This window comes from Chironomus tepperi, unplaced genomic scaffold, assembly GCF_022539635.2.
Source record: "Chironomus tepperi strain 1889 unplaced genomic scaffold, CSIRO-AGI_Ctep_v1 contig_67, whole genome shotgun sequence".
In the NCBI taxonomy this organism is placed as follows: domain Eukaryota; kingdom Metazoa; phylum Arthropoda; class Insecta; order Diptera; family Chironomidae; genus Chironomus; species Chironomus tepperi.
In genome coordinates this window covers 636,960-663,059 of record NW_027226189.1, presented here as the reverse complement: position 1 = coordinate 663,059, position 26,100 = coordinate 636,960, and the positions used below count along the sequence as shown (strand labels likewise).

At 31.4% G+C, this 26,100-nt stretch overlaps 4 protein-coding genes across 28 annotated transcripts in view; 2 read left to right on the top strand and 2 right to left on the bottom strand.

Moving 5' to 3' along the window:
• Positions 1–26,100, top strand: part of LOC139100601 (uncharacterized) — a 140,975-nt gene that overhangs the window by 71,573 nt on the left and 43,302 nt on the right. The window lies entirely within an intron of this gene.
• On the bottom strand, positions 6,555–14,202 carry LOC139100518 (atypical protein kinase C-like). Its single transcript, XM_070653129.1, has 3 exons — positions 14,031–14,202; positions 12,089–13,909; positions 6,555–11,965 (listed from the first exon to the last, which is right to left on the bottom strand). Exons 2-3 carry the CDS (start codon positions 13,750–13,752, stop codon positions 11,812–11,814), a joined length of 1,818 nt encoding a protein of 605 aa, XP_070509230.1. The 5' UTR covers positions 13,753–13,909; positions 14,031–14,202; the 3' UTR covers positions 6,555–11,811.
• On the bottom strand, positions 20,643–21,951 carry LOC139100504 (uncharacterized). Its single transcript, XM_070653107.1, has one exon. It carries the CDS (start codon positions 21,746–21,748, stop codon positions 20,834–20,836), a length of 915 nt encoding a protein of 304 aa, XP_070509208.1. The 5' UTR covers positions 21,749–21,951; the 3' UTR covers positions 20,643–20,833.
• On the top strand, positions 24,757–25,604 carry LOC139100538 (protein lethal(2)essential for life-like). The gene has a single exon (XM_070653160.1). It carries the CDS (start codon positions 24,824–24,826, stop codon positions 25,439–25,441), a length of 618 nt encoding a protein of 205 aa, XP_070509261.1. The 5' UTR covers positions 24,757–24,823; the 3' UTR covers positions 25,442–25,604.

Below are 26,100 nucleotides of genomic sequence, written 5' to 3'. Positions count from 1 at the left end.
TTCGTTATCTTGTAACAAAATGAACTAGTATGAATTGTTGTTGTTGTGCTGATTGGGGGACGATAAGTGGTGTTGATTGGATGGAATTTCCAAGGAAATGATTAACTTTTTTGGCAATTGTTCCAAAAAGAAGTTATTTTCACAAACTTTGATACAAACTTTACTGACTGAAAATGGAAAGGACTTAGATAGACGGAGTATTGACTGGGATCGGATTCATTCAGTCCTGGTGTTATCCATGTGTTGCTTACTTTGATCAAGTAGAGCTTGGAAATGGTCAAAGGATTTGAGAAACTCTCATTTAAATCCCGAGATTGAAAACCCTAGCAAAACTTGATTTTGGCATATTTATACGACGAAAACTTAAAATAGCTGCATCGTGCTGTTTGGCTAAATTTAATAAAGAGTCTGCACATATTTGAAGACTAAAACCAACTCAATCTCCAATTCTCTCAATGCTATACTGATTGCATTCCCCTTAAAATCCCTCAAATTTGCACTTAAATATAAAGAACAGCAAATAAAGCTGTAGCTTGGCTGTAGCATATGAAAAAGTTTTATTTTTGTTTTGAAATATCCATGCTAGTAGTTACAATCCAGAGAACGATAAGAGAAATAGGTTAATTGCATTTACAGTCAGTAACACAATACTCGTTCATTAATGCCCCCTCCCAACTTAGTCCTCTCTCTCTCTCCCTCATTCCATCTCAACACGTGATATTTATATCATTGGAGAACAGAAAAAATATGGAACCGAAAAGCGAGATGAAAGGGAAGGTACAGTCGGTCTTATGGGGAATAAATTTATCGACTTCTTCTTATCTGTTTTAATGAAATAAAGTCGGAGACTGTTGTGTTAATGAAATTTTTTTCTTATTATAAAATGTCAAGTCAGGGACGGAACTGGAAGGTTGTTGAAGACATGTGGCAGAGGGTGATGTGCTTGTGGGTCGGCAGCAGTGGTATGCTGTGAAATTTAAGGGGGGAAAGGGTTGTTTTCGGATCCAAAAAAGGGATTTTGGGCTCTAAACCGTCATTCTTCCTTCTGAACCCCTGAATACGCCTCTGATGTCAGTTCCTCGAAGGAAATTTAGCAGAAGATTAAAAAGGACGAAAATTAATATCCGAATGCATAAATTCTGGACTTTCTTTTTTTTGCTCTCCCCGTCCGTCCACATTCAACGCATTTTGTTTATTTATATAATTTTCTTGCGTAAATATATTAATACAAAGTCATGCAGACGATATAATAAGGAGAAAAAAGAATGTTCATTCTCATAAAGTAAATAAAACTTGGGATTTAATGACATTTTGAAAGGTTTCACGAGGTTTTATTTTTTTTTTGTTTATTTTGATTTGATTAAATTTGTATTTACTTTTTTCATCTGAAAAATAAATTGAGGGTGAAGATAAAAAAAAAAATGTTCGAAGCAGCAAAATGTACGGCACTCGACAGTCTTGGATTTAAAGAGAAGATGTGGGAATTTATTTTTGAGATGTAAGTCGGAAATGTTGTGTACATTGACGGTTCAGTGGTTAGATACTTGACCATGACATCAATTGACAGTGAGTTTTTGGATGGATGTAGGATTCAATATTTTTGTTGAGGTTGTGACTTCTTGATGGAGGTTAGATTATGAATTTTCGATGAATAAGGGATTTGCTTTTTTGGATTTTTTAAGGTGCTAAAGAAAGGGTTTTGGATTTATACTGAGATTTAAAGGGGGTTGGGATTGCACTTAAGGGAAAAAAGTATGTAGAGCTTGTAGTCGACTTGGTATTTGCATGCAGCCATCGATTCAAGCCGACCCAACTCGATATGAAGTTCAAGTTGACTCTTAGCTCAGGGATTTGAAAAATAGGACCGTAAGCCTTGCTCTTTATGAAACCTTAAGTCATAAATATGCCAATTGAGTTGCAAATCTAGTTTTGATTGTCATACAGCTGTCTCAGTACTAGCAAATAAGGTTTTATTTCGTGTTTTCGAGAAATCCTAACAGATTGAAGGAAGAGGAGGTATTTCACCACAAAAACCTCTTCTGAATACACTCCTGATGATGACATTCAGGAGCTCTTAGTGTTTGATCTTAGAAAATTCCTAGTCTAGCTCGAGTACTTGTTTTTCTATTCCAAACATTCAATACAGTTTGTGTGACTACAAAATTCGAAAAATTCTCCTTCGTACGACTATGTTCAATGCATTGATATGATCTGAACTTGTCAGCACAGCTGAGAATCAATCGTTTTCACTAACAGAAAAAATAGTCATCACAATTCGGGAAAAACAAGTTTTTATGACATTTTGGCATTATTTGACGACGTGTCAGTCACATTGCGGCTATGTTGTGTCAATATAGCAGTTCAGTCAGATATTAATTCACAAGAATTTGCCAATATTTGACTCTATGCTGCTCGAATTAAAAGTGTTCATTTTGTGAATCCACATAAAATTCCAATTCCATCAAAGGTAAATCCAACGACAAAAAATTTATATCCTTTTAAATTAAAAATTCAACCCTCGCACTTCCGTTCAACCTTCAACATCAAAAGCTACTCACAATCAGTTACAAAAATCTAATTTCATCATTCTCAAAGGCCACACACATACACACAAAAAAAAGGAAGAAGAAATCCAATTCCAAAAGCACGATGACCCTTTCATTCACCATAAATAATCGATCTATAAATAACCGCATATAATTATATGGATGACCACACATAAAAGCTATCGATTACGGAACTGGCTGTGAAAGCATTATAGGAATGAGGGGAAAAAAAATAGAACGGACATTCCAAAATAAAGAAATTCCTAGATGCTCTAGAATGAGTTATTGCCATTGATTCATTTCCATTTAACATTTTATGTCCATAATTTAAGTCTAAAAACTCAATTCCATGTCGACTGGGTTAAATGATGACAAAAAAAAATTCACGCAAACTTTTTTTATGTGCGCGCCTCACAATCAGGCAAAAGTTTGTTGTTTGTTTTTTCAAAAATACAATAAAAATAGCAAAAAAAAATATGAAAAATGTTTTTTCATTGTGAATACACGAGAAAGGCACGATGTTCATAGTCCTGAAGGAGTCATTTGTAATTTATGTTGCCATTACAAATTCGAGCACAAATTATGAAAAAAAAGGAAGAAAAAAATAAAAAAAATTCTTTCACATGTCACGTAGATTTATTTTCTTATAATGATTCCGCAGGCATTTTTCACATTTATTCGATGTATGTGTAAGGATTTTAAAAAAGGTTTTACTGCTTACTTCTTCTTCTTCTTCTTAGCGGGATGTTATCTCGAGCGTTGAGTTTTAAAAAATCATTAGAAATGAAGCAAATGATGTCATTGAAAAATTGCTTTTAAAATAGACGAGGAAACAAACAAAAAAAAGTTTTGTAGGTTGTTGTGAATGAAATTGACTTGGGGATTACAGTTGAGACTTGAAATAGAACGTCCTTGACATTATGTGTGGTAGATTTAGGATTTTTTGTGTTCTGTGGACTTTTTTGGAGGAGATTTGAATTAAATTTGAACGAATTAGACTCAAACTAGACTAAAAGAGCAGCCTAATGGCAACATTGACTAAAGTTAAGACAAATTGATCAAAATTTACTTGAATTTTAGCAAAACTGAGCAAATTTGAACTAAAATTGAGCAAATTTGAACTTAAACAGAACAAAACTGAGCAAATTTGATTAGAAATTGAGCAATCTTGTATCAAAACTGAGCAAATTTAAACTAAAATTGAGCAAATTTGAACTAAAACTGAGCAATTTTAATCTAAAACTGAGCAAATTTGTAGTTGAATTAAAATCCATATCAAAAGTAAATTCAGCTTTCCCATTCTTTTAGACAAACGCTTAAAATCCTCACCAGTTCATATAAATTCCAAATACCTGTATTTTCCTCCTTCATGTGCCTCAAAAAAGAACCATTAATGTAAATTACAATTTATTTCCTTAACTTTAATCAAGATTTTTGTCATTCCAACTCCCCAATTTTTTCACATTCCTTCTTAATATCCCCAAAAAATATTCAACAAGAATCCAAAGAATTTAAGACACAAGGACATCTCTCCTCTCTTACCTTTAAAAATTCCATTAATTTTTTTCTTATCACAACCAAAAGTTACTTCTTCACTTGATTTGTTTATTAATATTTATTACCTCGAAGTCGAATGATCTTGCTTGTTTCCAAAAGAAAACTTTCGACAGATCTTCCTCTGTGAATTAAATGTTGACTGCTTTACGACGGAAATTTTTCACACAAAGAAAAAGATTTTCCTTTTTTTCATTTTTTCCTTTGTTTTGTTTAAAAAAAAAGAAGAAAAAAAAGAACGTGAAAAGTTCAACGTGTGAGATAAGATAGAAGGAATGAATGAATGGAAAGGGAAAATATGGGGAGTTGTTCGTGAGTGACGTCTAGTTTTAAAGGGTAAGAGTGAATAGAAGAGTTCTGCAACTGGATTATAGCCAGATTGAAATCTGGAGATGACCAATCCAAGGGTTTTTGGGTTTAGGTAGGAAAGTTCTAGGATGAGAGGAAGCTCTCATAAGAAGTCGTGTAGACTCAAGTCAACCTTTCACCATAAAATCCGAGCCAACTTCCATTTTTGGGAGGGAATTTGAATTTTTTACCTAGAAAATTGTCTAATACAGCAAATTGCACTTTTCGCTTAACAATGGGTCAAAATCAGGCCTAATGGTTCCGTCAGGACAACTTCTCGTATTACTAAATAAGACAGTGTTGTCCAAACTTGGTTGCGCCACGACATACCTTGTTGATAAGCTTTGCCCAAAGTTACACACGACCTACAATTCATACAATTGCATGGCTTTCATGTGACATGACAAAATTGGAATACGGCAACCTACTGGTGCCTTCATGAGCATATTGTACTGATCGATGAGTGGAGCTGTTTTCCGGCAACATTCCTGTAATTATGGTCTTGAGACGTCACTTACAGTCAATCCCCAAAATAAAAACACAAAACTTTTTTAATCTTTTTAACATAATTTTTATTCTTTATGCGAAAATGAATGTTTTTACTTCTCAAGAAATTTCTTTTCTTATTTTTTTTTTTTATATTTTCCACTTTTACAATTGAATAAAAAAATATTGATGATTGTAATAATAATGATAATAAACATAATTGTAATAGAACATAATAATAATTATTAATAATAATTCTATTATCATTCAATATATAAATTTTTAAGAGTATGAATACTTTGACAGGAGGGAAGAGAACTGAAAACACTTTTTATTTTTGTTATGGACGTCAATTTTAATCAAATAAAAAATTTTTTATGTCTTTTTGATATTTCTGTGAAATGTTTTGATTGAAAAATTTTTGATTTTTATCTTAGTTTTAGAGCTGAATTTTTATTGAAATAATCAATAACGTCAGACAGCTTAATCAGATTTTCAGACAGTTTAATCTTTGAGTATCAGATTTATGGTATCAGTTTCTGATGCTCTTCAAGTGTCTGCTACTCAATGTTGCTGCCATAAATCTAAAACTTTCTCATTTATAAATTCATCTAAAAAAAGTTTGCCAAAAAAATTAAATTTAAATTAAATTTCACAGAACTTTTTTTTTTTTTTGCTGACAAAATTCAACTTTCATACTTAAAATTATGATATTTTTTTTAAAAATATGTTTTTTTCCTTTAGAATTTTTTTAGTTATTGTTTTCAAAAATACTTGATTTGCATTTATTGTTTTAAGGTATTTAAATTAGTATTTTAAGTAATTTCTTAATTTTAAGTTTTTTTTATAATTTCTCTTACAAAAATCCTTTTTTGAGACAACAATTCACCATTTTTTAACCTGATAGGGGGAGGGGTATTGGGTATGGGTATGGTTAAATATTGAAAATCTCAAAATTTCTATCAAAGTTATTTATCATTTAATAATGCCTTTAAGTTTTTAAAACAAACTATTTAATTACTTTAGGTTTCAAATTTCAGCAGTTTTTTTTAAATTTTAAGATTTAAATTTCACTATCAAAAATTTTAAACTTCTATTTTTGTTATAAAGATTGCTTGTAAACTGTTAATTTTAATTTTCATATTAATTTGTTCTTTTTCTCATATCACTTTTTAATTTGTGAAAAGAAATTTTCTAAAGAAATTAAATTTTAAGATTGTTAAAAAATTCAACGTTTAAGATTTTTTTTGAAAAAATTTAACTTTTAAAAATTATTTGACAAATCAATTTTTAAACTTTTTTTGGAAAATTAAAATTTAAAAAAGAATTGAAAATGTTTTAGCTTTTAAAAATGAATTCAAAAAAATTTAAACAAATATTTCTTTATATTTTACCTTTTTAAAAATTTGTAAAAATTCAAATTTTTGAAAAAAATTCTTCAAATTCAAATGTTTTCGAAACAATTCAAAATTTAAGAAGATTTAAAAACCTTATAATGTGATTAACTGTTTATCGAACTCTACTAACAAAACTGATTAATCACATAAATTCATAAATTTAATTAAAAAATTTCTTTTCACAATTTTTTATTAGATCTAAATTATACAAAAAAATGTCTTTTAAGTAGCTTTGTAGATTATTTCTCAATGTTTATGAATAAGTACATGATTATATTTAATTTTTAAACAATATTCATGCTATACTGTATTTAAGTCACTAATTACCATGTCTTTTGAAAGTCTTTTTATCAAATTTTAATGTAAAACTTTGAGCTCATTAATTTAATACAATTTAAATTGCTTGATTTTTAAGTCAAATTTTCATCATTTAAGTATGAATATGTAGAGCAGCCAGCCACAATTTAATAGCAAAATTGCAATTCCTATATCAAAACATATGTACATTCATAAATTTTAAAGACTTCAGCTTCAGAAAGAATCTTTAAAAATTTAAATAATTCCATTTATTTCCTTAATATATGTGAAACAATAAAAAATCGTCTGTATAATTCTGTGTGCGATCTTATTGATTTTTAAATCTGCAAATCGTAAAATTTTATATCCAAATTACCATAAAATTCAAGTCTTATTGCTGCTCAAATTTCTTTAACTTTTTTCCATTTTTAAAGCTTGAAATTCCTTGAAATTCATTTAGTTTTCATTACGATAACGAATTGTCGTCCTTAATGTCAGATGTACATGCACACATAATAAAAGACATAACCGAAACCAATTCATTCATGTACACATTTTCGTGACAAATCGATATCAATAAATTGTCTTTTATATTCTCACCATTTCTTTTATTTTTATTTCCTTCAATCCCATCCTCAATATTCTTATCACATGCACACACATCACAAAAAGAATGAAAGGAAATTTGTGAAAAAAAAGAGTCGAATTGTAGAAGAATGAGAAGAAGCAAAGGAAGGAATTGCCGCTTGTTAATCTGTAAATATATACAGAACTAAAAGCTTTCTTGTTTTTGGGTGGATGTGGAATGGAAAAGATTGCATATATGCTTAACAGTTTGACTGAACTTTTTTTGTGGGTGGCAATTGGGAGGGATGAGTTTGTGACTTGATGTGTTTGGAATAGATGTTGGTGCAATTATTTAAGCTTTTGTTTAAATTTAAATGCTGTTTAAGGTTGTGTGGATGAATGAATTATGTGGAATTTGGAAGAACATGCTCATTTTAGGAGGTGATTTGGTACTCTTCTGTTGTTCAGTGTCAAAGTCAGGTGTCGTGAATTATTGAGCCAGAGGTATCAGGAGTAAGTGACTCATAGCTTTGACTATTGGTCACTTGCTTCCAGACTCTGTTTCTAGATCTACTATATCTATATAACCAGCATCTGGGCACCCAGCTTTGCTATTAAATTACATTCACAAATCCAAATGTCAGGTAACCCTAGCCATGAGATTGACCATCATCTCACTTGATAGTGTAGGTTCGATTCCTACTTAATCTACCTTTTCAAACCTGAAACCCTATCTATTCCAAAAGCTGGTATGCACTTCCCTTGCAAAGACACAACAAGATTCTCTACAATCATTAACTGATCCTATATCCAGTACAAAGCTTCCCTAGCCTACATCCAAACACAAATGCGCCCACCAAAATCAACTCAAACAATAAGAAATATCCAACTGTCTTTTTTTATTTCTTCTTTATCTCAATTCTCCGTGCTTCCTGTTATATTTTTCATTCAGCAAAGCCTAAAGTGAAGCTTTAAGAAATAAAAAAAAAGGCAAGAAAAGAAAAAAATAAGAAAAATGGAAATGTCGTCGTGAAAAATGTTAAGCCGATTGAAAATGAAAAGTAATTTCAAATAATGAATGCCTCGTTTTTTTTATATCGACAAAAATGGATTTCCTTCATTCCCATTCCGCCCAAGACACCATCCAATGTCAGTGTCTTCATTTTGGGGCCGCGCCTTTGACATTGACTTGATATCTATACAATTCTTTAATTAATCAGCATGTCTCCCATCATTAGAAGCACAAAATTTTTTCTAAGACATGTTTAGAACCTCCCCCCGGTTCTGTTACCATTGACAGATAAATTTATTCTCTTTATTTTGCTTCTTCATTTACTCATGCATGCTTATATTCAATCAAACTAATTCATTCATCCTTTCCTTCCTCCATTTCTTGCTTCTTTTTTGTTTCCTGAACAAACGAAAATAATTTTCTTATATGGGGGTCGTTCATAAATGATGTTTAGACATTTTAGGGGGTGCTTGCTAGGGTCCCACTAAGCTGCTCTTGGACCAAACCCTAGGCTATATTCATAGGATATACACCAAAGGTACCGAGTAATGCATTATCCAAGAGTACTCCGAGCAACCAGCCTACTTGGTGCTGTATGTCTCTTTAATTAAAGAAAATCACGACAAATCTGCTCAAAAATCTTAAAATGTCAAGATTGACGTAACTTATGAACAACCCCACTTATTCCTTTTCAACTTTTTTTCTCGGCTTTCTCGTTCAGCTTTGATGAGTTTGAAAAGGTGCGCGCTAGAATGAGCACAAGCCCGATTATTTGATGAGAATAATAATAATTTCTAAATTATCGATGGAATAATGAGGAAGTGAATATAGAGAAAATTATATATTGACATGAAATACGTGTATGGATTGAATATATATGTATACAGATATATTAAAACCTTAATGACGATGACTGTGAATTATGTAAATGTGTGTTGAATGTATGCTTTATATTGCGAATCATTCAATATCAATTGAACATTTTTTTTCCTCAATTCTTATTCTGTTTTGTTTCGCTGTTAACGAGCAATATGTGCTTATTGAATGTATGGGTGATTATGTTATGGAAAGTGTGATTATTTAAATGGAAATAAGTCTTGACTGAAGTCATATAAGGTGTTTTATGGGAAGTTTGATTGATTTTAAGCTTATAGTAGCCATGATGTTGCCGATAGCGCTATAACGTAACGATATTCCATTATACTGCTCGGGATCAGTTAGGTAACTGTTGGGTTTGACCAAATACGCAACCCATGTAACCATAATGTTCCAAATGTATTACATTAGACGTTAATATAACGCAGAGTTAGACATTTCCGAGCTATTTTGGCAGCTCACGAGTTGTTCACTTGTGTACCGCGACACATAGGTTGCTCAACGCTGATGCAACGCATATGGAACATATGGTTAGAAGGGAACTATACATCCATCATTCTTCTATATCACAACTCAATATTCATGCAATCTTCAACCAAGTCTCACACATTATGTTTCTATTATATTCGGAAACTTTTCATTTCGTAAGCTATGAAAAATAAATAAAAATAATGATTATTTCTTATCAACCGTTTTGAGTACATAAATGGAAAAGCTTTTTTTCTTTGTTTTTATTTCTCACCCACTAAAAAACAAAAAAATAGAAGCAGAGTACATAGCACGAAATGTTTATCTGTTCTCTTTTTTATCGTTTCGACATTAACTGTTTATATATTATTTTTTTTGTTTTATTTTTTTATACAGCACACACAATTACACACACGATTTTTCATATAATTCTTCTTTTTTTACTGTAGCTGCCTACGCGAATGTCTTCATTCATTTATATATTTCCTTAGAAAAAATGCTACTTAATCACTGCCCTAAAATTGGAATGTTTTTTCTTTACTTTCTTTGCCTTTAAGCCAATTTCTGTGTATAATATTCTTAACTTATAAAATAATTAATGAAATAAGAGGAAGGAAAAAATGAATAACAAGTTCTGCTTGTTGCCGTCTTTAAATTTTGTTATCTTAAAGGTCAATATAATAAAAAATTGGGAAAAATGGAGAACAGAAATGAAGAATGAATGGAATTTTTGCTTTTTGGTCCCAAAGGGTCTTTTTTTTCTCTTGTTCTGTTCTATGAGCTGCTCGTATTCGGTGGAAAATTTGTTAATTGGGTAAATCTGTGGATGGGGATGGTCGGCGGAAAATTTGTTTTTGATTGTTGTGAATGGGAATTTTTTGGGATGATTTGAGGCGTCTTTTTGGCATTAATCACTTCCAAATCATTTTTGATGATTGATAAGGAAAGGGGGAGCCTCCCTCGTTTTCGACCCCAAAACCCCTACTAATTAGATGCCAAGACTAACTAGTCTTGCCTAAGGATTACAATCTCAAGGTTTAAATATTGAAGTTCTGTGATTTTGCAGGATTTCTAAGAATTTAGACAACTTCTACGTGGAACTAGGAAGGGACTTTTATATTTCCATGCTAGTTCTTGAGACATGATTGAACTCATTATCCAGAGACTGTCACAATCTCAAGTGCAAGAATTTGTCCAACTCAAGACATCAGGAACTCAAATAATTCAAGATCCCAAGGTTAAAGCCCTTATCTTAACTATCAATACTATCAACATCCAAAATCATTTATTTTCTCTATAAAAAACCATTGTTTCTAACTTCAAATTCAGACTCAATATTTTTATCTGACCCAAAAAAAAGTTATTTTCTGGGTCAAGTGAACTTCACTAACAATATTTGGCTTTAATATGAAACAATCCGCTTGGATAAGATAGCATATATTGTAATATATTTTTCGCGTTTGTTAGAATAATTTGTCACATAAATTTCAGTATCTTTATCAGTACTTTTGTAGATAATTTAAATCAGTTAAGCTTTTTGACTAAGTTATATTCATACTGCCATGAGTCATGATATAGAAATGTTTGGAAATTCGATTGAAATTGATTTGACTTTTGTTGGTAGAATTCTTATTTTGGACGTTTGATCATAGATGACTTCCACGTGGAAATAGGGTGGTGCTTTTTGGATTTCAGTATTTGTTCTTGAGATTTATATCCTGGGATTGTCCAGAAATTTGTCTGATAAATTCTCAAGAGAATTAGTGCAGATTTCAAGGTTTAACTCGACACCCCAAAAACTCTCCCTGAATGTAATGCTAGCTCCCCATCTGCAGATTCACCCAGCACAAGAAATTTTCCACATCTCGTTAAAATATTCTATGTTTTGTCAAGAAAAAGGAGAGTAAAAAGAATGGAATTTCGGTGGTTTTTTTGTTTAAAAAAAAAGTTACAAAACAATTTCTGACGGGTTTTTAAGCAACAAAAAAATAAAATAAAGGAGAAGAAGAAAAATTACAAAAGGATCAATGGGAATTTTTGTTTCAATACTTACAATGAGAGTAGGGTATACATAAGTATATAAAGCAATAATGAAACTGGCCATACAATACGTGATGTGATAAAATGTTGTTCATGTTATGTCTTCCCCAGTCTACACATATACTTGATGATGGTTGTGGTTGTATATAAAATAAAAATGGTGATGATTGCGATCTCAAATAAAAGACAATCCAATATAACTAATCGCATTATGAGCAACTTAAACACAATCTTCGAGTGACATCAATAAAGGATTAACATATTCGAAGCCTTCAAATTCAGATTGATCGATTTTCTCGATTATACGCTCGTCGTCAGGTGTTAAATGAACTGGCTCGTCAGTAAATTCAGGTGGGAAGTTTGCTAAATCCTCTCTATAAAGACAATAATAATAAAAAATAAGGATGAAGAAGAATAAGGAACAAAATCCAATCAGCGATAATGAAATTTCATTAATTTTATCGACATAAATGTTCGATAATAAGTCATTTACTCACCTTATATCTCTATCTGAATCTAATCTTGGCTTAAATGGTGGTGTCACTTGCTTTTGCTCCAGCATGTCCCAATCAATTTGTTTAAAGAATGGATGATTTGCAATGTCCATAAATGAGCCTTCACGATTACATCCCAATCGATCAGCTGGATTTTTATTGAGGAATCCTTTAAGAACAGATGCTGCCTTTACGCTCAATGAACGTGGTATACGAATTGTCTTTTCGAGAATAACTTGGAAGAGATAATCTTCGGTATTTTGATCTGGATTTTCGGAAGCACCGGCAATATCAAATGGTGATCTACCGGCAAGCATCTCATAAAGTAGCACACCTAATGCCCACCAATCAACACTAAATCCATAATCTTCACCGCGTAGAATTTCTGGTGCAATATAATTTGGTGTACCACAGAATGTCGCTGTTGTATCGCCTGGCTTAATTCCCTCCTTACACATACCATAATCTGTTAACTTGATGTGTCCTTCATGATCCAATAAGACGTTGTCAAGCTTCAAGTCACGATAAATGATACCTTTTTCGTGTAGGAAGTTGAGTGCTAAACTTATTTCGGCAGCATAAAATCGAGCATGCTCCTCCGGCAAACGACGTTGACGCTGCATATGGAACATTAAATCACCACCTCGTACAAATTCGATGACGAAAAATAGACGTGATGGTGTTTGGAAGCACGAATGAAGGCCTACAAGGAATGGATGATTTGAGGCTGTCTCAAAGACATGTTTTTCTGTTTGAACCCAATCAATGTCCTCATCATCAGTCACCAATGCCTTCTTGATAACTTTCATTGCATAAATGCGTTTAGTTCGCTTCAATTCAACCATAAGAACTTTAGCATAACTACCACGACCAATAACACGTATCAATTCGAAATCAATGAGTGAATATTGTCGCTGTGTACCCGGCTCAAGTGGCTCATCTGTATGCGATTGTGCCATCGACTCAACAGCCACTTGATCACATTCACCATGTGGATATTCAACAATTGTGTTTGGCACTTCGGCTTGTGCCATTTTTTGTTCACTCTCACCATTTCGTTCAATGCGATCAATTGGCTCAACTTGTTCATTGCATGGCTTCTGAAGGAGCTTATGACATTTTTTATGAACCAATAATTTACACTGAATACATTTAAAGCCTTGTCGTCCAAGACCCCAAATACGATCATGACAGAATGCACAAAATGCTTTTCGATTGAATCGTTTTGCCTGAAAAATGTGTCCATTGATACGATACAGCTTACGCCAACGTCTAGCACCGCGACGATAAATACTTTTATCTTCACCGATACACGAGAGTCCAGGTGCAGCCGGTGCATTTGGAAAGACATGAATAAATAATTCTGAATCACGATTAACTTCATATAAGCGAATAGCTTCATTTAATTCCATTTGACAACTTATTGTACATGGATCATTCTCCTCATCAATCCATTTCATTGTGAACACTTGATCTGGTGCAAAACGGCATATGCCACGAATTTCTTTACATAACTCCTCATACGTGATGTTCTCGTCAATATAAAAGATGAGCACCTCACCATTATATGCTATTTTCACTTTAACGTCATTCACAAGCGTCGACGAGTCATTATTATTACTGTTTACAACAGGCATCTTGTTACTACTGGATGTTATTCTACTCATCCGTATTGTCTCAAATAATTTACTTTTTTTTTATCTACTTTGCTGTATTTTTGAACTTATTTCCTATATCCGATAGCGGTGCACAATTATGAATCACTTGTGAATGGAAATGTTACACATTTATTTAGACAAAATGATATGATAATCGGCGATAAAACTATAAAATAAAGCAGAAAAAATAGGTGGAGTGAAGATAAGAATTTTTCAAATATATTTGTTGAGGTAAGAAAAAAAAACCGTACTAAAAAAAAGTTGGAAATAAAATTCCGATGCATTACCTTTGTTATTCATAAAATTCACGAATCTTTCTCAATATACTCGATATGTAATGTAATTGTGTTAAGGCACGAATATCAAAAGAGCACTTTTTGGATTGTTTAAAGTTAAAAGTCTGTCGAAAATACCCAAAAAAAACTTTACTTTTATTTCTTTTAATTTATAAATGAATCACGAAACAACTCAAACACAACCCTGCGTGGTTGATGGGGCATGTGACTAAGTCTCAACTACCTGTTAACAAAGTTCTCTCTCTTTTTTTGTTTTGTTTATTGTGTGTGATCTTTCATAACCCTGCATGTGTTGCATGTGTGAGTAAGTGCGGGAATTATTTGAATATTTTGATTCTATTTTAGTTTTGTTGATGAATGAGTTGCTGATTTTCGTTGCTTTAGGGATAGGGGTGTCGATTACAAATCCCAAGTATTTGGGATTTGGGGTATTTTGCAAGGATTTGGGGTACCCCAAATACTTGGGTTTTGGACCCAAGTACTTGTACAAATCTTCTCTCTCATATTATTATTATATTTTTTCATATTATTATTTTTTTAGTTCTTCAAAATTTTATTATTCATTAATATTTTCATAAATATTTGGTAAGAAAAATCTAGGGTTGGCCAAAAAAACTACAGATCGGCATTTTTTTGCCGGCCCGTAGTTGAAAATGCATCCAAGTGAAATTTTATTATATATGAAAATTTGTTTTGGTTAATTTAAAGTAAATCATAGTGAAAATTCCATTTACGAGACTTTTTCAATTTAATGTAGGAAAATCCAGTCAAAAACTTATTTTAAACTTATTTATTAAACAATTTTCCATAAATTTTCACTTTTATAAATGAAATTTGAGGTGAAAAGCCATAACTTTCCAGGATTTTTCAAATTTTTAAGAAAATGTTGGCCAAAATTGCCATTTTTTGCAATTAAAAAAAATTAAGATAAAGGTTTCCGTTTTCGAGAGTTTTATAATCAATTTGAGAAAATTCAAGTAAAAAATTGCAGTTTTAAGTATTTTAAACAAGATTTACAATAGTATTTAACAATATATGGTTAAAATTTGACTTGTTTTTGGATGCGTTGGCCTAAAATCCCAGAAAATGCGCCTATTTATACTGATATTTTGTTCTTATTTGGGATTTGGGATTTGTACAAGTACTTGGGGTCCTGGGATTTGGGTATTTGGGATTTGTACAAATCCTAAAAACCCAAATAATCGACACCCCTATTTAGGGATGATTATGTGAGAAACTTTTTGAGATTTTTCGAATTATTGTGAAATGTTTGTGGAATTCTTATGAAATTCTTTTGATTTAATACCTAAATCGATACAATTGAGTAATTTATGAGATTCTTCAATTCATCTATTTTCAATGTTTGTGAAGGTCGAATAAAAAGTTTCCCAGATCAATTAAATACTATACCATGATTAATTTAGTTGTATTTAAACGGAGTGTCATGAGATTTTGACAGGTGTCCCACGAAACTTATTATTCAATACTACCTGTTGACTAGTTTATTCAATTTTTTAAAGTTATTTATTCTAGTTCAGAGTTGACAGGACTTTGGGAGTTGAGAATCAAAAATGTTCCTCCACCGGAGTCCTGACTTATGGACACAATTCGTGGAATCCGGAAGGAAAATGCGTTTTAATTGAAGTCCTGCCAACTCTGATCTAGTTACATGCATTTAAGCATTCAAACAATATCTGTTGTCACTTTAACTTACAAAGATCGTTAACGTAGGAGGTCTACACCCTATAACTCGACCATCGTTGGTTCAAATTTAAATTCATTTATTTTAATTTTTAAAAACAATATTTTATTTTTATTTTTAAATACTTCACCTATAATTCTTAATATTAAGATTTACCATTTAATTAAATAAATTTAGCAAGATTTTAAAAAGATTTTTTGTGTATTTAGCATAGTTATTGTATAAATCCCTATCATGCATGAACGGAAAATATTAATTTAATTTGGTAGAGCTTATGGTCGGTCTAGTTATAAACTTGACATTTCATGGCAAGTTCCACAAATGCCTAGTTTATAACTAGGCTGAAGCTTACTAATAAAAGAAGCTGGACTAATACCAGCATGTTTGATTTGGGCTAGATTTCGAATAAATCAGGATAAAATGGATTTTCACTCAAACTATGTAGATTTTGAATGAGAAGAGCTATCCGATGAACTTTTGCCTTTTAAATAACTTTTAATATAAAAATTCATGAACATAAAGATTAAAAATCCTAAATTGATTGCTTGGAAAATGAAAAGCCAAGATGCATGGCATCCAGGAAGCAAAGCAACAACAGAATGAACAAAGCATATGATTAATTGAATGATTTGCATTGCTGTGATGAAAGGCTTGATGACATTTGTGTATTTTTGTAAATTCTTAAATGAACTGAGGAAGTAGTATCCATACATGACTACATGGACATAAGCATTTAAAATTCCAAGGTATATTTCCATTCTTCCACCAGTGTAAATTAAAAAGATCCATAGAAGAAATGGAACGCTGATGTGATGCTGTACATGCAGGAATGATACTTGATTGAATTTCTTCCGTAAAATGAAAATTATTGTTTCCAAAAATTCAGACAGTCTTAGTAGAATGAACCACCATTGATAATAGTTGAAATTCATTCCTTGTTGATCCAAATATCCTACATACTTTGGCTCATCAAAACATTTCCACGTGTCTTTAATGAGAGAGAATCCATTTTTAGATGTTCCAATAATAAAGTAGAAGCATGCGACAATTTGAAAGATGTTATAAAGTCTTGTGATTAATGTCAAATTGTATGGTTGACGATTTTTCATAAATTTTGGACCAGCTATGACAATCCATAAGTAGATGGCAAAAACTGATAGAATTGGGTATGGTGATGATGTAAATGCCCAAGATCGAACAATTGAATCTGTAGAGAAATTAATTTAAATGAATTATGTGTGAATGATAATTATTTGAGCGATACACATCTGCCATGGAGCTTTAAAGTCTCAATGGAGGCAAACCAAAGCAGTTTCTAACTTTTTCATTAGTATCGCTCGGGTTAGAAGACAAATTAAACATTTATAGTCTTGTCTTAAACGGAACAATAAACTTACTTCTTTCATCCCATGAAACTGTTGACATTTTTGTAGCTTTCTTAGCAAACTATAAAATTTATAAAAGAATAATGCAGTTAACAGTACACGAGATAAATATAAACTAGTTATCATTCTCTTTGAATTCAACAATTTATAGTACTTTTAATTATTTACATATCATTTATTTAATTATTCTGTTAAAACACAAATTTTCATTGTACCCTTTATAGGGAGTGCAGTCAGACAATTTTATTAAGACCCTTTGTATGAAATTGTAAATATTATTCAATTTTTAGTTAGAAAACAAAGTCCTCAATTAAGTTAAAGAACTACTATGTGTTTCAGTAAGGGGCCGTTCACTTATTACGTTATGCAAGTAAGCCAATTTCTAGTCCCCCCTTCATATTTTTGTTTAGTGTAAGTAATAAGTGAACGGTCCCTAAGATTTTAAATGACATGCAGCCGTAATTTTATTGGGATTTAAAGATTTTTTTACGAAAAACTAAATGTTAATTTCGAAAACTTTTAAAATTCTTAGGAAAATCATAATCTGTTTGAGAATTTACATTTTTAAAATTTGAAGTTAATTTTAACAAAATTTCAAATTTACTAAAATAATTAAATTTTATGACTACACTGAACAAACATTAAATAATCACTAATTGCCAGTTACTTTAGTTTGGTTATTTATAGGTCTTATTTTAGGGATTGTAAACATTTAATTAATTATTTGGATTAAATTCGAGTTGTCATAAGAATAAATTTATGTATGTTAAGATTTGACAGTTTGACGTTTAACATTCCACAGTGAAGTTTATTGTGTCGCCACTATTTATAGTCTTAAGTCATTCATTACACGATATTGATGACATTTTTAAAGATAAAGTTTACTGAGTAAATTAAGCGATCTTAACAATGGTTTGACAATGGTTGTTAATACTACGCATACTGCGTGTGCAACTTTATTATTTGTAGCAGTGCAAACTGTGTGCCACACTTAATATAGAACAAGCTCAAGTGTGTCTTGACAAAAACTTTGGATTTGAAGCTATATTATTAGTATTTTGATTAAAAGTGCTTAGAACAAAATATTTAATTTTCTTTCCATAAACTAACCATTTTATTCTTAATTATGAAATTTGGGAATATACATTAAATACTTTAATTTTGTAAAAATTAACTCGATTTTGGATGAGACGATCGAACCATTGGAACCTTTCCTTTTAAGTAATTAACAAAGAAAAACTTTAAAAACATAAATATTAAAAATCCTAAATTAATGAAATGAAAAATGTAAAATAGCCAAGATGCATGACATCCAGGAAGTAAAGCAATAACACAATGAATAAAGCATAAGAATAGCTGAATGATTTGCATTGCTGTGATGAAAGGCTTGATGACATTTGTGTATTTTTGTAAATTCTTAAATGAACTAAGGAAGTAATATCCATACATGACTACATGGACATGTGTATTCAAAACTACAATGAACAATCCCATTCTTCCGCCGCTGTAGATTAAGAAGATCCATAGAAGAAATGGAACGCTGATGTGATGGTAGACATGCAGGATTGAAACTTGATTGAATTTCTTCCGTAAAATGAAAAATATTGTTTCCAAAAATTCAGACATCCTTAGGAAAATGTACCACCATTGGTAATAACCAATATTCATTGTTAAGTCATCAAAATATCCGGTATATTTAGGATCATCGAAACACTTCCATAATTCAGTGAACGAAAATTCATGCTTAAATGCCTTTTCAATAAAGTATAGACACGCTACAATTTGATAGATGTTAAAAAGTCTTGTGGCTAATGTCAAATTGTAAGGTTGACGATTTTTCATAAATTTTGGACCAGCTATGAAAACAATCCATAAGTAGACTGCAAAAACTGATAGAATTGGATATGGCGATGATGTAAATGCCCAGGATCGAACAATTGAATCTGTAAAAGATGTTAAATAAATTAATTTGATTGAATCACATGAAAGTGAGAATAAGCCGTGCGATATAGAAGAAGAAGGCTCGACTTAGCTTTTAAGTGCTTGTCATACAAACAAGCTTACTTCTTTCATCCCATGAAACTGTTGACATTTTCGAAATTTTTAGTTTTCTTAGTTAAATTTGAAAATTAAACGTGGTTCACTGTACACAAGTTAATTATTAACTAAATATCTTTCACTTTGAATCTAGCCTTTTTATAGTTTTTTGAATTATTTACATTTCATTTATTAAATTATTCAGTCTTGTATTATAACATACGAATTAATGTCATATCAGAAATATTTTCAAAAATTATTGTTTTCATATGCATTATTCGATTGTCTTCAGGAACGGGAGTTTTAGCGAAGATTCTCAAGTTCGTGATTTAATCTTAGCATACAGTACAACAAATTATTCAAAACCAATTTATTAAATCTGTTCCAAAAAATCTGATAATTTACATGACATTTGCTGACTTATAATTAGTACTAAACTGAACTTAATACATTCATGTGAACAATCATTGTGTAATAAGTTCACAAGACAATTACAAACGTTTTATTTGCATCTTCTGAAGTGTATTCATACGTGAGATACACGTGACGCATGGAAGTAGTTCTATGTTTATTAAATTACATGTTATTTGATACTTTTAAGTGATAAAATCGCTAATTTGTGCAGTCAGTAAACGATTCCAATCGATTGCTATTTTTTGATTTGAAAAACAAGTTTGTTGTAATTTGGAGTTCGGCAGAATGAAGAGAGGCTTGATCGTTCGTTTTCTAAGGAATCTTAATACAGGAATCTCAATATGTCCTGAACAGAACAAGTCGGTTAATTGATCAAAAATGTGGCTTTAAGCCGGCGTGACTCTGATTTGGTGGCAGATTCGACTTACATCTGGTTTCTTTTCGGCCGGTGTGACTCTGACTGATACCGGATTCAGCATACATGTCGGCATGTTGCAGGATTATGGATCGATTAACTGAATTGTACTATTCGGGTGTCATCAATGGCATTACTACTCAAAATTGAACTAGAACTTAAATCGACAATCTAAGTATTGAGAGTATCGACATTTCATATCAATCGCATGCGTCACATGCATATTTAAAGACATAACAATTTCAATAATTTTAAGGCGGAATTAAAATGAAGATAATAAAAAGTTTGATATGTCCACATTCTCATCTTCTTTTTATTACATGTATTTCATAATATTGCACAATAAATACGATTATAAACGCAGTCAACAGCCGGCAAACTTTTTTGTTTGACCTTCAAAGTGATTCATACAGCTGTAAAAAAATAGCACAACTTGATATAAATGTGCCCTGTCATTGTGGATGTTTTTTATTTTTTTTCTGAAAATCGTAAATAATTTATTTGCAATTACAATTTTTTTTGTTGATGCTGATAAGCACTTTGTTGACATCGCTTCTCAAATTGTAAATGCGGAATGGAGATCAGCAGCTGAAATTGATTTAATTTTGGTAAATAATTGAAAAAAAGTTTTTTTTTGTGGCTTAAAATTTATATTTTTTTTGTAATTTTTTTGATACATTTTTAACGTATTTTAAATATTTAAATATTTTTTTCTTATTTTCTATCACATATTAAGTTTAAATTTGATCCCATAAAGTGTAAATGCATGCATGCAACATTGATGATAAATATAATCTACAGTCTAACGATTAATTGATAATAAATATTCCATAAATCACTTCTATTCATCCTTCTTTGAGTCATTGGTGTCCTCGTCCATTTTATCAGTATCAGATGACTCTGACAAGTCAACAATTTCATCCTGAACTCGTGCTACACGCTCAATTGGAATGACTCGTTCTGTTGACTCGTCAACAGGAGGCTTTGGCTTAGATGCCGTAATAGTCATACGTCCTTCAACATCTAAATATGTAGCAATAGTATCAGTGTCAAACTCATCAGGCACAACGAATCTTCTTGTGAATTGACGTGACACAAAGCCTTGTTCATCCGCACGTTCATCATGTTTACCGTCAACGAAAATCTCACGACCTTTTACTTTCACTGAGATTTCTTCAGGATTAAAGGACTTAACGTCAAATGAGACTTTAAAGTCTTCAGCTAAAGTTTTCCTGTATGGACAGCCTCGGCCAGAAAAGCGTGGGCAATTACCCCATCCCTTCATGGCACATAATCCTTTTCTGAATTCAGCAAAACGACAATGTCCGTCTTCGGTTCCACGCTTTTGCTTCCTTCGGCAATGTCCACGTCCGTGGCTTTCATCACGTTTCTCTTCGTGTCCGTGGCCATGTCTATGACCATGCTTGTGTCCTTCACCATGTTTGTGACCTTCAGGGTGTCCGTGGCCTTCTCCATGTTCGTGACCTTCACCATGTCCATGTCCATGACCGTGGCCTTCACCATGTCCATGGCCGTGACCATGACCGTGTCCATGACCATGCTTTTCAGCTCCAAAGCAATGTCTATGTCCATGTCCCTCACTGTCACTATTATCCTTATTTCTTGGACACTCACGACCTCTCCTTCTACCGTGTGGTACGAACAATAATGGAATGTCTCCCATCGTCTTCTCGGGATTGTCAAGATTCTCGTAAATTTCATCAACCATGTCTAACAAAACTGGTAACAATGCCATGATTTTCTTTTTTGATTGCTTTAAATTCTTTTAAGTCACTTCACAAATTTAATTTTTTCTGCTTCAAAAATTTCAATAATTTTTTTGGTTCTGTTCCTTCTAATGTTTCACAATTGTTTCTATTTCACAGAGCTTTTTTAGTCTTCTTATTATTTGATTTATTATATTTTTTCTCTACACACTTGATGTGTTCACTTGAGCGTTTGAAAATATTGTGTTGATGTTGTCGACAAATTGTTCATTATTTATACGAAAATGCTGTGTGTGTGTTCTACGCGATATGGACAACATTTTCTCCTATGACGAGTTGAAACATGCACAGTTTTTAAAAAATGACGTCATTTTTTCTAAAATTGAATCAAGTGATAAGGTAGTGGACATGAAAAATTATGCGATGTCATGATGATTATCAGTTTAATTCTCTCAATTTTAGTGAGAAAGTGCGAGAACTGAATTTCACAATTGAGAGATTAAAAGTGATGTTTTGTGAAATTCAAAGTTGCAATGTGCATGTTATGGAAGGATTTGAGGATTCTAGATCCTTTTTGGATTGAAATTAAAAGAGCTTTACTTTGGTTGATGGGGATGAAATGTGCTTAATACTTAATTTGGGGTGTTTTGTGTAGAATTTTTCAATATATTGGGAAATGACTGGCTATTCGTTTGCAAACGTTTTTCCTGTATTACACCATATTACTTTGTAGATTCTAACACGATTATTGAAATTTGAATTTTAAGAATTTATGAAATTTTGAATTTTAAGAGACAATTAAATTTAAATTCATGAAAATCGTTAAATTTTTGATTTTAAAAAAGCTTGATTTTGAATGTTAGAAAATGTTGAATTTTTAAATTTAGACAAGATCAAATGCTTTGTATGTTAGAAAACTGTTAAAATTTTGATTTTAGAAAATCATTTGGTTTTCAAGTTTTGAAAAGAGTTAAATTTTTAATCATTTAAAAAATTGAATTAAGAATTCTAAAGATTGTTTAAAGTTTGAATTTATCAACCCTTTAAATTTTGTATTTTATAAATTCATGAAAATTTGAAAACTGTTGAATTTTTAATTTGAAAAATTCTAAAATTTTTAAATCGTTAAATTTTGAATTTTGATAGAAGTTTAATATTGACAAACTTGAAATTTCAAAAATTCTTCAAAATCCAATTGAGAATTGACAGAAAACGTAAAAATAAATAAGAAAACTGCACCTTATCAACATCTCCAACTCTTACATCCCTCTCAAAATAATTTTCTTCCTGAATAAACTTTCGTCACTTTTTTTTTGATTTTCTCATTCGAAAGGTGGATAAAGGTTAGATTGTAGGCATGATTGATTGACAAATATTTGATTTCATACCGTACCTATATAAATATTACCTTTTTGCTTGATTAATACAGCTTTTCGTTATGTAAACATCCTTAACTTTCGGACATGTCCTTTCATCATCAACATCATCATTGAGATGACGGACTTTTGAGATGCTCGAACCTTGTTTTCTGCTGATATATCTACAGTAAATTCATTTCATCATGATTAAATTAAGAATTTTATTTTTCCTTCTTAAGGATTTCCTTTATGCTGATGAAATTTTGTGATTTACGTCATTTATTTTGGATACGCTTGCAAATTTCGTGAAATTTTTCGTCATGATCAAATTATCTACCCTCAAAAAATTGTCGTTTTCTTGGTACGACTTAATATGAAAAAAATGAGATTTTTGCCGTGAAAAAGTTCAAAAAGAATCATTTTGTCGATTTAATTTGCTAAGGAAAAGAAGCAGAAAAATTTCAAGTTCGAGGAAAATTTTATTTTTTATTTTTTTTTCATTAAGCTTAAACTTATTAAATGAAGATATTGAGATAAATTAATGAGAAACTCATTGAACTCATTTAATGGATGATATTGAAGGGAAAATGAGATTTTTCGATAATCTACCCTGTAATCATACTGAAAAGATTGTCGTATCAATTTAATGAGCTTGAAATTCATTTTTATGCATTCTTTGCGAGGTTTGATTAATTAAATGGGGAGAAGTTTTTAAATAGGGATTATTGGAGGAATTAAATGATATTTGATGATATCGATTTTGATTGAGGAATTGACAGGAGGAAAGGATATAGCATTGTCTAAGGCTTTCTTTGCAAAGTCTGAAATGTCTTTCTATACTTATATACTGACTAGGTTGACTCCACTGACTAGGTAAACTCCACACTGACCAGGTAGGCTCAGGGCTTGCTTAATTTGCTCAAGTGGACAAAAGTACGTTTAAACTAGTCTGTTGTAAACTTTACCATCCTTAGTCTGATTGTGAGGCTGCCATTCTCGGCTTTAGAGTCCTCCTTATTATATCAGATTCAAAAAATTCGCAATTTCAATTCAAATTTGACTATTTTCACAAAAATTTCATAATTCATAAATTCCACGTACTTCATCGATTACAAACGATTAATTCTCCCATCATTATAATACATTAAGCTCAAATTCTCCAATAATCAATTCAATTGTTCTATTAATTCAAAAATTTTCATTGAATTTTCCAAATAATTTCAATTTCATAATTTCTTAAAATTTGTTACAATTTCATAAATTCAAAAATATTTCATCACTATCAAAATGACTTTACATAAAATTTTGTGACGTCATAGTTGGAAAATTCTAGAGTAGTCTAGAATGCACAAAACATCACCAGTTGCATACCTTACAGGCGCAAATACATTAAATGTTGCCTATATTTAAGGGGCTTTCTAGAAAATGTTATAGGAAATTTTCTCGATATTACCAGAATGTTCGTTGTGTGTATAAATATACACAAGATCGGACTGTGAGTATGCATAACATTTTCAAACGCTGAAGAGAAAAGTTGAAGATTCAAAAAGTTGAAAAATTTTGAAAAGGCTAAGAAATTTTAAAAAAGTTGAAAAATTTAAAAAAGTCAAAAATTTGAAAAAATTGAAAAATTTGAAAAAGTTGAAAAATTCTTGAAAAGTTTCAAAAACCTTAAAATCCTAAAAATCACAAAAAGGAAGCAACTCAACATTTCCATAAGAAGAAGTCACAAAAAATCCAAAAATCATGAGAGGATTACCAGAAATCTTAAATATCATCGACGAAATCCAGACTATGCTGGATGAGCCAGCAAAACCAGTAGCTCCACAACCCACATATCCAGTCGTCTTATTCGAACAACATCCAATTACCTTCAGAAGCTACACTCATCCGATTATTAGATCAACTCAACGTTACTGTCCACTAGTCATGAGAAAAGCATGTCAAAAGGATCTAAGCACAAAGTCAAAGGAACAAGAAGTAAAAGACTTTAGCGTCGCATTTGATGTTTCATCGTTTAAGCCAGAGGAAATATCTGTAAAAGTGAAAGATCGTGACGTAATTATAGAAGCGAAACACGATGAGCGTGAGGATGAGCATGGATTCATTTCACGTCAATTGACACGTAAATTCATTTTACCTGATGAATACGATCCAGACACCATATCAACATACATAAATGCTGATGGCAAAATGACTATTAAGGCATTGAAGCCACAACCAGAAATTAGAGTCAAAGAACGCATTATACCGATAAAACGACTATCTGAATCGGACGGTCAGGATGATAAAGAAGCTATGAATGCAAAGAAGAAAAAGGATGTAGAAGAATCAACAGCCGTAGAGGAACCAAAAGAAAAATAAACACTTGAATTAGTTTCATAATTTATTCATTAATTTTATGTCCTTATCCATTCATCACTGTAAATGTTTAAGTACTCATTGCATATAGCCCATTACATACTAGGTCTGTAAGTAAATCAGAAAAATAAATAAAGAATAATTAAATTAAATTCCATCACATAAATGTTTGGTGTATTTACTTTCTACTAATTGACATAACATGACAAACTTTGTGGTTTTGATGTCATTGACGAGAGAGACATGCTGGTGTGTTGATACAACGTATGATATGCTGAATTGATTTACAAAGGAGTTTGATGTGTTTGAGAAAATTTGTTTAGCTTTGATGTTTTTAGGTAAAGGACTTTTTGGTATATCGAGCAAGTGTATCGAGTTTTACAAAGATATTTTTAATTAAATGAAAGTCAATAAAGTTTGCATAAAGGAACAAATAAAGTCACTTGGTTGTCGTTACATCGCTGTGCTTGTGGTTCATTGGACTGACTGTATATTCAGGGAAACTTAGACGGTTGCGATTGAATTTTGGCTGAATTAAGGACTATTGTTATGAATATCCACAATTAATGTTAATGTTGTGTTATTCCTTAACTTCCTATAGATCCCCAAAAAAATCCACCAACTCATCCCTAACAACTGCTACCACTTCATCCTCATGTAGC

What these genes read in the sequence shown, in the direction of transcription:
- LOC139100518 (XM_070653129.1), bottom strand. Translation starts at nt 13,752, where the DNA reads ATGAGTAGAATAACATCCAGTAGTAACAAGATGCCTGTTGTAAACAGT. An exon ending in GATTCAGATAGAGATATAAG is followed by an intron (nt 11,966 to 12,088) that starts GTGAGTAAATGA and finishes TTGTCTTTATAG; the next exon opens with AGAGGATTTAGCAAACTTCC.
- LOC139100504 (XM_070653107.1), bottom strand. Translation starts at nt 21,748, where the DNA reads ATGGCATTGTTACCAGTTTTGTTAGACATGGTTGATGAAATTTACGAG.
- LOC139100538 (XM_070653160.1), top strand. Translation starts at nt 24,824, where the DNA reads ATGAGAGGATTACCAGAAATCTTAAATATCATCGACGAAATCCAGACT.